Genomic DNA, 11,374 nt, shown 5'->3' with positions numbered 1-11,374 from the left:
AAAGGCGCGGCTTGGTGGACGGAGGAATGCGCAGAGGCCCACAGAGCATACCGTGCTGCCCGCAACCAACAAGCCTGGGAGACGGAGCAAGATGCGCACCTTTATCTAATGGAGAAACGAAAGGCGTTCCTGAGCACGGTGAGGAAGGCTAAGCGAGCATACTGGGCCGGAAAGATCGATGGAGTCGCTTCAGACCGGGACCTGTACCAGATCATGGGTTGGCGGAAGGCGAGCCTACTGACCAGAGCACCCCCATTGGTTGTGGACAACCAGACGATCGAGGATACTAACGAAAAGGCTCAAGCGCTTCGGGGAGCCCTTCTCGACAGGTTTAGTGCGGAAGATGACGCACCGGGTGACCCGTTTGACGTACCCGTCGTCCCGAGGCGAGCGATTACTTGGCAGGACAATGTTAGCGGAGAAGAAGTGAAGACGGCCACCTTAACAAAGACAACGACCCCTGGTGTGGACGGCATCACAACACGCCTCCTCCAGGCATGCTGGGATGTCATCTCGGAACCGGTCAGGCAGCTATTCCAGTCCTGTATGCGGGCCGGCCACTTTCCTCTGCCCTTCCGCAGAGCTGAGGTGGTCATGATCCAGAAGGCCGGCAGGGATGCCTCCAAGCCCGGGTCCTGGCGGCCGATCGCGCTCCTCTCGTGCCTGGGCAAGGGACTAGAGCGACTGATAGCCAGAAGGATGGCGTCCCTGGCGATTGTCGAGCGCATCATCAGTCCGCAACAGATCGGGGCTCTACAAGGCAGGTCAGCCGTCGATCTGACGACCTGCCTCACCCACGACATCGAGATGGCCCTCCTAAAAAGGACTCACGGCGACACTTCTGACTATGGACGTAAAAGGGGCGTTCGACTCCGTCCTTCGGAACCGGCTCGTCATTAGACTGCGTCAGCAGGGATGGCCACATGGCCTGACCAGACTGATCTTTAGCTTCTGCTGCAACCGCACCGCTAGAGTCCGACTGGAAGAAAGCACAACGGAGTACTTCCCGCTGTCATGCGGGCTGCCTCAGGGGTCACCACTATCTCCCATTGCCTTTCTGCTCTACATCGCAGAGATACTTGAAGACGACCCGAACGCGCGATTCGGGTACGCGGACGACATCGCCACTCTGGCCATCAGCCCCTCCCTGGAGAGCAACGTCGCAATACTCAACCGAAGCGCAGCCGGCATTCTCAGATGGGGCTTGGAGAACAAGGTCTCCTTTGACCCGAGCAAGTGCGAGGTCATCCACTTTACTAGGAAGCACGGCCAGCCAGCGGAGCTGCCAGAGGTCCGGGCGGGGGATTTGGTGGTCAAGGCCTCGACGAAACCTGTACGCTGGCTGGGTGTCTGGTTCGACAAGAGACTGTCCTTCCGGCACCATGTCGACGCAAAAGTAGCTGCAGCAAAGAGGGCAGCTCAACATCTGAGACAGCTTACGAACACAAAGAGGGGACTCCCAGCGGCCGCCGTGCGAAAAGCCGTCGTCTCCTGCGTACTGCCGATCGCGCTCTTCGGCGCCGAAACATGGTACGCAGGTATCACGAAGCCGGCTTCGAGACGCCAAGCGGAGACAGACACGAATCCGCCTCTCCAAGGAAGACCCGTCAACACAGGCCAAAAGGGGCTCGTGCAGAAGATCGACAGCGTCATTACAGCGGCAGCAAGGGCCGTTCTGCCTGTCTGGAGGACAACGCCAACCAGTAGCCTCCTCCGAGACGCCGGCTTACCGTCAGCCAAAGTCGCCTTAGAGGGCGTCCGCTTACGGGCCGCAGTCCGACTACAGAGGATTGATCGCCGACACCCGCTAGTCGCGCGGCTCTCCCAGCAGGGACAGCAACAGACGAGACTACAACGGACGGCTGAACTTCTGCCAAGATGCGGAAGACCAGCGTTCCTTCAATCACAGTACCTGCCAAGCTCACAGGATCAGATAGTAGTTCAATGCAAAGAAGAGGCTGCGAAAGCTTTCGAGCGCTGGCTAAAGACAGTACCGGAAAGCCATATGATCGTCTTCTCGGACGGCTCCAGGGCGACGAACGGAGCCGTGGGGTACGGCTTCGTCATCTACCGAGACTCCAAACGCATAGCACAAGGGTGCGGCCGACTCGGACTAGCAGAAGTGTTCGACGCCGAGGTCGAAGGGGCGCGAACCGGCCTCAGAAGGGCTCTGCTCACCAATCGCGGTCATCCAATCCACATATGTATCGACAACACCAGCGTTATACAAGGCATCCGCGGCAAGGCGCCGGACTCGTCACAAGACGCGTTCCTCGAAATCCAAGAAGCGGCCAGGATATTTGATATACGGACGCACTGGTCCCCGGGACACCAGGGCATCGAAGGAAACGAGGCCGCGGACCGGCTGGCCAAAGAAGGAACGACACTGCCGGCGCGGATGGGTCAAATGGCAACACTAGCGGGCATCAAGCGGCTTGCAAGGGAAAAATTACAAAGCCAGCACAGGAGATGGTGGTATAAAGAGCGAAGGCCGCGGTACGCGGACTTGGGGCTTGAGGCAGCTCTGTCCAGCCCTCCTGAACTGGCCTTGCCGCGGGCTACGTTACATCACCTGCTGGCGGCACGATCGGGTCACGGGGACTTCGAGCAATATCACCGACGTTTCAACCACGACGACGCTCTAATGATGTGCTCTTGTGGAGAGGCGAAAGACGTGGACCACCTGGTCTACTGTCGACTAACGCTGGCGAGGAGGCAACGGTGGCCGACCCTCCACTCTCGCAGTATGCCCGAGCCCATAGGCCCTATGGGATCTCTCGAGGCCTACTTCAAGAGATTAATCACCGACCCACGAGGCTTCGAGGCCTTTCTCCGCGTGACGGACTTCTTCCAGAAGATCTGTCTGCGGTAGCAGCATCCACACCTACGTAGATGTGAGTGCGGACTACAAAGAACCTCCCGATTCCAAGGGACGATTTGGGAAAGAATGAAACTGGGGCACCAGCGGGAACCGGGGACAGACAGAACGCGTAGTGGCCACAAGGCATGATTTGGAGGACGATGTAAAGAGACGACGTACTGTAGAGTAGGTAGCCTTGGCTCACGGCCCTCCACGCCATATACCCTTCGGGAGGTCTGCGGTAAGGGCTCTAGCCCGGCCGCCACGGCGTTAAATACAACAACAACAACAACAACAACGACAGACATAAACAGAACGAGCCAACAAACGCCCGATGCAAACTGAAGAGCAGTGAACATGACATGTGGAAGGGTGATGACATGGAGTGGTAAGATGAAAATACGCAGTAAGGATTCCGAGGTCGGCGTCAACAACCGCATGCGTTCGCGGTAAGAATTCGGTCGAACATCTGTGGCGGGATTGGACTGCACGTAGTTCAACTCCAGACCGCCTTTATCAAAGCTTTCGCCCTTTTCCATGTTATTCTTGTCGTGTGGTGGGTTGTTTTCTGTGACCTCGCCTTCGCCGATGGTAACGGGAACATATTTTGTCTCTTCGTACAAGAACACGAACATGAAGAAGAGAACAGTCAGAGAGATAGAGAGGGCGTAGTATGACCAGCGCCACCCCTGAGTCACGGCCTGGGAGCCGGCAGCCAAAGGAGTCAAAAAGCTTCCTGCCATTACGGCAGTAAAATAAAGACCGTTGGCAGAGCCTCGCTGGTGGACGAAGAAAATATCGGCAATCTGTTGCAGAAAGAAACATTAGCGACAATGCGAGATAGAATTAGTGCACCATGAGAGATATTACAGTCATCTGCACCGCGGTCTCGTTGATTGCGCCGCTAAGGCCGGTGATGACGGCTGTGGCGAGGAGTTCTGCGTACGAGTGCATCGAGGAAGTCCACCACGCTGCTGCTGCGAGGATAGCTGTAGAAACCAAGTATGTCAGGCGTCGACCATACTTGATGGTAAACGGAATGAAAAAAATGCAGCCTGTGGCAAGACCTGCAAGCTGGGCGGACTGTGCGTTACTGAGTTGGTTGATAGACACATCAAGATCAACAGTCATTTGTTGCCAGAAGACGGTCTGGATCGAGAGGCTGTGGCGAAAGCAGCCATATCGTAAGCTAAGGAATAGACTCGGAAACTGATCTCATTTCAACGTACTTGGTGAAAGCAGCCACGGTAACGCCCATAGCAAGACTGTAGTTAAGATACTTTCTCCATTTACTCCAGTTCTATGTCACACAGAGGGCTAAGCGGATATACATTACGAAGCAGACAGCAGAAGCCATACCAGTGGGTCGTTTGGGTCTGACGACGGGGTTGGGGAGAGAACGAATGTTGGGGATTCGGTGGCCTCTTCGTCTAGAATTAGAATGTATAGGTCAGCATAATACCACCGCAATCTCCGCCGAGAGCCATACAATTGATCAAGTGAACAGTTCCCGGAGGAAGGAGTGGGTGTTGAGCCATTGTTGCTGTTGGGCTGTCCATCGTGGACTCCCTATGTAAACGGTGAGGCGACAGGTAAAAATATCACGAGCAAAAGGGGGCTCGTGGAATAGATGTTGTGAGGTGTTGTCGAGTTTAGGTACCAGCCCAGAATAAAGTCAACTTCGAATCGAATACAGTGATGAGTCGAGCAGGCGCTCGGTATTTTATACAAAATGTGAATGCAACTTGAACTTTACAGGAGACCTCTATGTTGGCTTGGATACCACTCAAAGTCGTGTGCCAGCTCTGCATTTTGGCGCGTGCTACGATAAGCCATGCGCCCAGGTTAACCCTTTCCAGCCATACAAGACTAAGGCATCAGCACCGTGTTTAGATCAGGATAATAATCGTCGGGAGCCCTGGTCACAATCGAAGACGATAAAGACCATGGCGAGAACTACCAGTACCGATATGATAACACGGCTGGGGACTTGATTGCAGTCCATGTAAGTAAGGTATAATCAGCAAGTCTGACGAGGGCTCAGTGCCATACCGAGTGATGGCAAGCGATATCCCTGCTGGATCCTCGTCACTTTCTTTCCGAGGGCATTCCGCATGGATAACAAAGAACTCTATTCGTCTTAGCGGCCTCGCCCCCGCATTTTGTGAACCTGCGACATGATTGCTTGGGCCCCAGAATTGAGCGTTTGAGCCATGCCCTATTCGGCATATATATGCGCTCGCGGCCCCGTCCGCCTCTCCTGGGAAGCTGAAATCTCGTGTCTTCATTCATCGTCGGGAAGGTCGACCATTTCGAGAACCCCCCTGAGCAGCCAATTCCAAGGCTCGAACCAGATAACGATTTCGTCGACCTCATCCGCCGGCCATCAGCACCTAGTTCACCAATGGTTCGCTCTAGGGGAGGATGCTCCAATTGTAAGAGGCGGAAACGGAAATGCGATGAGACGCGCCCAGATTGCCGAGCCTGCCAAAGGCGTGGCATCCAGTGCGAGGGCTACAACACCACGCTGAAGTGGACCAACGGAATAGCTTCGCGGGGTCGGTTTGCTGGGGCCGCGATCCCTGACCTTGCTGCGAACAAAGCGAGCGCCAACTCAGCTACTTTTGATAGCTATCTGCCGAACGCTGGAGATCCACCACACCGCGCTGAATCACCCTCAGCATCTCCCGGAGCCGATAAATCGATTCGGCCCGGGGCCGCTCAGAACTCAGACACACCGGGATCGCACTCTGACACCTCATCCTTGGCACCATCGCCGGGCGGCACTAATGACCCGAAACGGCAGCTCTTCCAGAAGTGTAAGTCAGGAATTCGCCGCTTGGCTCTGTCCACATACTCGAGTACTGACCATGTCACAAGTTCTCAACGCGGGAATGCACCGACTCTACACCACTGAGAGCTCTGGTTGGATGAAATCTCACTTCGCCTCAATGGCAGAGAAAAGCCAAGCATTTGCTATTGTTTGTGAGGCCATCCAAGCCTACCTGGACGACGGCTTCTCGGTCTCGTCGATGGAATACGTCGACCACGCGCTCCAAACTTTCCGATCGGAACTGCAAAGCCGACACAGCTCTTTCGATGGATCCACCGTCTCTGCTGGTCTGCTTCTCTGTAGTCTATGTGTAAGTCTTGAATACATCAGCACACCTTCCCTATATGCGAACCGGCTCTCTATATTTCGCGCGCACAAGAGTCTCTATTCTGGTCTCCATTACTGACTCGCAACGTTTACGTAGCTGCTTCAAGCTCGTCCTTGGACGATGTATCTTCAGCTCATGGTCGGCTTGTACCATTTAGAGACTAACTTGAGCCATCTGGTACCCTCGGCCTCCCATGACTTCACTATCCGGCACTCCATCGAAGTTTTGTCTATCATGGACATGGATATCATGGCGATAGGACGAATAACACCGAGCATGAATCTTTGGCGCAACTTACGAAAAGTCCAAGATTCCTGGGAAGGTGGTAGGCTCGGTGGAGTCGAGACCGTATCGGGACTGCCCAGATCGCTACTGGACATTCTCGCTGATATGAAGGAAAGCAGCGCGAGAGACATAGAATCCCAGCTCTGGTCTTGGCCGGGAGAGATTGGTGAGCACGCCCAATGTATGCTTTGGGACTGTTGGCGGTACACAGCCGTCTTGCATACGAGGCGATTGAACCGGTGCAGAAAGAATAAAGCACCATCGGATGGTGAGGGTGGGCTGGGACCTAAATCAGATGATCTTTCGCCATTTCCGTCAAGGGAAGTCATCATGTGTCGTTTGACGGCATCGGTTTACGCACTCTACAGGGCAGTTGAAATGCCTGCAAACCACCATCTTTTAGTTCACAACGGGCTTATGTACCCTTTAGTGATAGGCAGCCTGGAAGTACCTATCCTGAATACTTATCCAGAGTGGAAGCAGGTTTTCAACGATGTACGGTCATCGTTTTTGAGGAAAGACTCATTTCGTCTCATAAACATGGTTGACGAGGTCCTCGAAGAAGCATGGAGGGAGGAGACTGATACATTCAACATAGAGGAAGCTGCCAAGGCTCGAGGTATTGAGATCGCAGTATTTTAACGTGCTTATGATAATAGGACGTGGACAGGAAGAAATTGCTCGCCTAAGGTGGCACTTCCGAAATTTTACCTCTTTCGACACGGGCTTGTGCAGTGAATTTGCCTGTCGCTCTTCGTCCGTCCATCTAAGACATGGAGGCCGGGGTTGATTGACATGATGGGTGCAGTAGACAGGATATTCAAGGACCGCCCACTGTACTATGTTCCAGGACTATCGCTGCCATTAATTTTATAATTACTTGACATTGTATAATCACCTTAAAAGAGCTTTCAGCTTTGTTTAGCCTTTTTCATAGGTTCATTCAGTTGGTTCAAGAAAAAGACTCGAGCTACACAAAAAGACGTCTACTGACGCGGTCTAGCGCCGTGAAGATAATCTAGAAACATATATCAATAAGGTATAATGGTCTATGTATTGCAGAATGATAGTGATCATTAGGAGGTCGGATGGAAGCAATCGGACACCTCGAAAACACCAACCAGTTAGATTCGAGACTTAAGTTGGAAGCGAATAGATTAAGTCCGTGGAATTCTCTATTGGAATGTTTACGTTGATTATCTAGGTATTGTAAGGTAAGTGCTGGTATAATGATGAGATTAGGAACTGCAGTTTCTGACAACGGGGCTATCTTGTATCGTCCGTAAGACTAAGTCTAGCTTGAGACTTTACTGTTTCGAACATGGGTCAACGAAATACTCAGGCATGTATTGTCACGACTCGGCGGTTCACCCACCAACACCATTCGTATTATGTATTGTGGTATTAATGGGGAGATGATTATTACTAGTAGCATCATTTACCTTCAAGATTTTTCAGTCACATGAGACAAGGGAGTCGCGAGTAATGACTTCCGACTACCAGCTATACACATTACGTATAAGTAACGCAAAGTGAGTCTTTCTTTCTAATATGATAGGGGCCCATACATATGGTCAATCCGACGCGAGGCTCCAAGTAAACTTTATACCGTACTACATAGGATCATATACAGGTAAAACTTGGAAGCGTTATATACCTATAAAATAGCAGAAAAACACAAAAACAGCTTACCGCGTACTACTTTGCAAACTCACAAGGTATAATGCGTCGTAACTATCCCATCTTCGTTAATTTATCGCTAGAAGTCTTCAAAAAAAAAAAAAAAAACTTCTCTATCAGTTTCTGGATTTTACAACGCTCAAGGCTGGGTTTGCTACTTATCTAACCCAAACCCTAGAGTGACGTAGCGAAAAGTCCACGAGCACAAGTTTGCTAGGTTGACAATTTAAGATGGCTCTGATTTCGCAAGTAGAAAAGTCCTACGTCATAAGTCTACGGATAGATTAGCACCGCTCATCAAGATTACAAGTTTACAGGCAAGGCCGGCGTAGATTACCATCTCATCTAGACCCACGCAGCATAAGGAGAACAGATATGTCCTATGTGCAAACTCAAAGTTGAGGGTTTCTGGGGTTTTGGAGAAACTTTGCTTCACGTGAATGATAGTTGCCCGCTGGCGATTCATTTTGTCCACGTAGTCAACAGCATATATTATTTTCAGCTTTGTCTACTCTTCTGAATTAAAACTGGAAACTCCTGCGGATTTGATGTGGCATCGTAATTGCGTGGCCGAAACATCGATTCCTCCTCGCTTTGGAGGAAATAACACAAGGCTCGCTTTCATTTGCTTGGATCTTCAGGGAGCTGGGAGCCCTTGAACATAACGAAAGACCTTTGAAAATGAAGCACATGCCCATGCCGAGAGGCTCATAAATTGCCCAGCCACAGCGCTTTGTCGCATGTATCGATATTATTCAAACTGTCTTTCACGTGAGTCACATGGGCGGAGATACATCGAACGTCTGTTTCATTCGAAGTCAGGTCTTTCTACAAGGCCCACTTCGGCGTTATCGGCATCGTGGTGTCTTGGCTAAACAGACATCAGCTAGGTAAGCACTTGTCGATCGTCTGTGATCGTGGGCATGAAATTTCGGCGCCGGTACCTGTAGTCATTGCAACGATCAGTCGGACTATTTGCACACAATATGCTTAAAATGTTACCGCTACGATTTTCATGCTCACACTCACTCCTGTGGATGAGCGATGTTGCAGTTGTGCAGTCCTGATGCGAGGATCTTGCGAGGGAGGGCTCATACCTCAGCTCACGCAGATCAATAAGACTAAGATCTGCCCGCCTAATTGCAAAGCCTTCGGCATGCAGTACGCAGTAGTGATCGACAGAGCCAGTCTTGCAAACACTGCGCGCACTTCATCTCGGTGGTCGGTGACTGCAGGGAGAAGTTCTGAGCAGTTAAGTACGAGGGTTGTGGAGAGTTCCGAATCTGTCGGGCATCATCAATTTTACTGTTGGTCAGAGCTAGGGGGCATCCGCCGAGCATCACAGTGGCTAAACATAGGATCTTGGGAGCACTAGGAATGATCAATCGAAATAAAGGTAGATCAGCGGGGGAGGCACGCTTCTGGGGCGATGAAGTCTCGGGGCAATCGGAGTCCCGAAAGCAGATTAGAACGTGGAGTCGTGCCTTGTTTAGGTTAATTAGCCACGGCAGGTAACGCTCGTATTGATTTCGAGGTTACATAACCTGCGTCATGCGCCTGGAGTCCAAGCCCACTGCCCCAGAAGTGAGACCGCATGCGACCCTAAATACGAGCCTCTTGCCTCGATGGATTGGGGGATTTATTGTGCAGTGGTCTCATAAGTCATCATCCCAACGAATAGGAGCTTACGGCAGGACTATCAAGCGCATGCGAATGCTTCTAAACTATGTATGACAGATGGATTGAGCCTGCTAGACCGCTAAATTGGGAGTGTATACGGAGTAAGCAATTAAGCAATCAAAGTGGCCGGATGGCAGGTTCTTGTGATCGCATATGAACCTCTTGGATGGGCTATGTCACATTGCGGGTTCACATCCGCACTAATATGTTGTCATGATGGATCATGGAACGAGGGATTGAAGGGAGTGACGGGGAACTAAGCGAGAGATCGGCACCTTGAGAGGAAATACGATGGCAACGTCACTTTCTGAATCGTTCGAGAATCCAGGAACTTGTTGACCTACCATTGGCTTGCCACCTTTGTTGGTATGTATGTGGCCTCCAGTGATGTATCCTTGACTCTTGACTACTAGTAGTATAAATTTCTCCGTCCGCCATCACCTCGAATGAATTCAAAACTCGACGCTATACACCACAAGAAAAAGCATAATCATCCAGACAAAAACAACCATTCTCCTCTCAACTTCATATACAATCTGAATCCTTTCCTCAAGACCTTGTCATAATGCAGATCACCAACTATCTCCTCGCCGCCATGGCTGCTGGCACTGCAGTCTCCGGCTCCCCCATCACGAAGCGTGAGGTCAAGTCTATGATGGCTGCTGGTGCCGCTGAATGGACCATTGAAACCTTCACCCGTACCTGCAATGCCGAGGATACCTCATGCGACTACAGCTTCAATATCAACACCCACACTGCAGACCCCACCTCCTGCAAGTTCACAACTACCGGCGCACCTGCAAGCCGTGCTGCCTCAAACGCCAAATGCGGAGCTTTCACTGTTACCTCCGGCTGGAGCGGACAGTTCGGCCCGGATGCGGGATTCACCACCTTCTCTGTCACGGACCAGAAGCTTATTGTTTGGCCCGCTTACACCGACAAGCAGCTGGTCAACGGCCAGGTGGTAAACCCCGACCAAAGCTACGCTCCCCAAAACTTGCCTTAATCGGGTCATTTCAGCACGTTACGGCAGAGCATCAAGATGCAAGTTATGAGAATACAATATAATTCAATGTCTAAATCCACTACAATTTCATGTTCAGAAGCTACAGTTCGTGAGTGCATACGTAACTTCAACCTCATGTGGTCACAAACCGCTTTCCTGTGCAGTGACGATGGCGAGAAGATGGGAAGACGAGGATTCGATCGCCTGCCCGGCAACCTCAATGAAAGGCAACTTCCCCATTTGTGGCAGAGTCACTCAATTTGCGGCTCGTAGGGGTCCTATTTCGAAACACATTGCCTCGTCAATCCTAAAGAGCCATCAGCATTACAACTTTCCGCTGTCGCAAGAGGCATATGGGTAACTGAAGGATATGTTACAGGCTTCCTTGGAAGCAGGTGGCACCAGATGTCAGCAAATGGAATGCCCCGAGCGTCGTCGCGATACAAAGAAACGCAGTCTGCGTATCTACATGTAGATTCCTAACGCGAAGAAACGATTGTTTTTAGGTATTTTTTCTCTTAGTCCTTTTCTATGTAGTGCCATATCTCGGCCTAACTAGCTTGAAGCAGGTCAGCAAGCTGCAGGGTACAGCTGCAGGGAACGACGTAATAACTCAAACAATGGTCATCACTTTAGCCGAGCGAGCAGGATCTCGCCCTTGAAGAAGTAATCAAATCGCCGACGATGAACGCAAGGCCTTGA

General features: G+C 51.4%; 3 protein-coding genes across 3 annotated transcripts; 2 read left to right on the top strand and 1 right to left on the bottom strand.

Moving 5' to 3' along the window:
- Nucleotides 1–3,061: 3,061 nt before the first annotated feature.
- BDP55DRAFT_735040 (major facilitator superfamily domain-containing protein) lies at nucleotides 3,062–4,398 on the bottom strand (the record flags this gene model as incomplete). Its single annotated transcript, XM_060580277.1, has 6 exons — nucleotides 3,062–3,085; nucleotides 3,190–3,666; nucleotides 3,731–4,022; nucleotides 4,090–4,160; nucleotides 4,220–4,290; nucleotides 4,350–4,398. The coding sequence occupies 6 exons, from the start codon at nucleotides 4,396–4,398 to the stop codon at nucleotides 3,062–3,064; spliced, it is 984 nt and encodes a 327-aa protein (XP_060422074.1).
- A 744-nt stretch (nucleotides 4,399–5,142) lies between these two features.
- Nucleotides 5,143–7,274, top strand: BDP55DRAFT_686211 (uncharacterized protein). Its single transcript, XM_060576500.1, has 3 exons — nucleotides 5,143–5,679; nucleotides 5,741–6,003; nucleotides 6,118–7,274. Exons 1-3 carry the CDS (start codon nucleotides 5,265–5,267, stop codon nucleotides 6,946–6,948), a joined length of 1,509 nt encoding a protein of 502 aa, XP_060422073.1. The 5' UTR covers nucleotides 5,143–5,264; the 3' UTR covers nucleotides 6,949–7,274.
- Nucleotides 7,275–10,231: 2,957 nt separating this feature from the next.
- Nucleotides 10,232–10,672, top strand: BDP55DRAFT_735039 (uncharacterized protein; the record flags this gene model as incomplete). The annotated part of the gene is made up of 1 exon (XM_060580276.1): nucleotides 10,232–10,672. The coding sequence occupies one exon, from the start codon at nucleotides 10,232–10,234 to the stop codon at nucleotides 10,670–10,672; it is 441 nt and encodes a 146-aa protein (XP_060422072.1).
- Between the last annotated feature and the right edge of the window lie 702 nt (nucleotides 10,673–11,374).

This window comes from Colletotrichum godetiae, assembly GCF_030913485.1.
Source record: "Colletotrichum godetiae strain CBS 193.32 chromosome Unknown BDP55scaffold_97, whole genome shotgun sequence".
Classification (NCBI taxonomy): domain Eukaryota; kingdom Fungi; phylum Ascomycota; class Sordariomycetes; order Glomerellales; family Glomerellaceae; genus Colletotrichum; species Colletotrichum godetiae.
This window is presented reverse-complemented; position numbering and strand designations above follow the sequence as displayed.

Coding starts and splice junctions, on each gene's coding strand:
- BDP55DRAFT_686211 (XM_060576500.1), top strand. CDS start 5,265: ATGGTTCGCTCTAGGGGAGGATGCTCCAATTGTAAGAGGCGGAAACGG. Junction 5,680..5,740: donor ACGGCAGCTCTTCCAGAAGT/GTAAGTCAGGAA, acceptor CCATGTCACAAG/TTCTCAACGCGGGAATGCAC. Junction 6,004..6,117: donor TGCTTCTCTGTAGTCTATGT/GTAAGTCTTGAA, acceptor ACGTTTACGTAG/CTGCTTCAAGCTCGTCCTTG.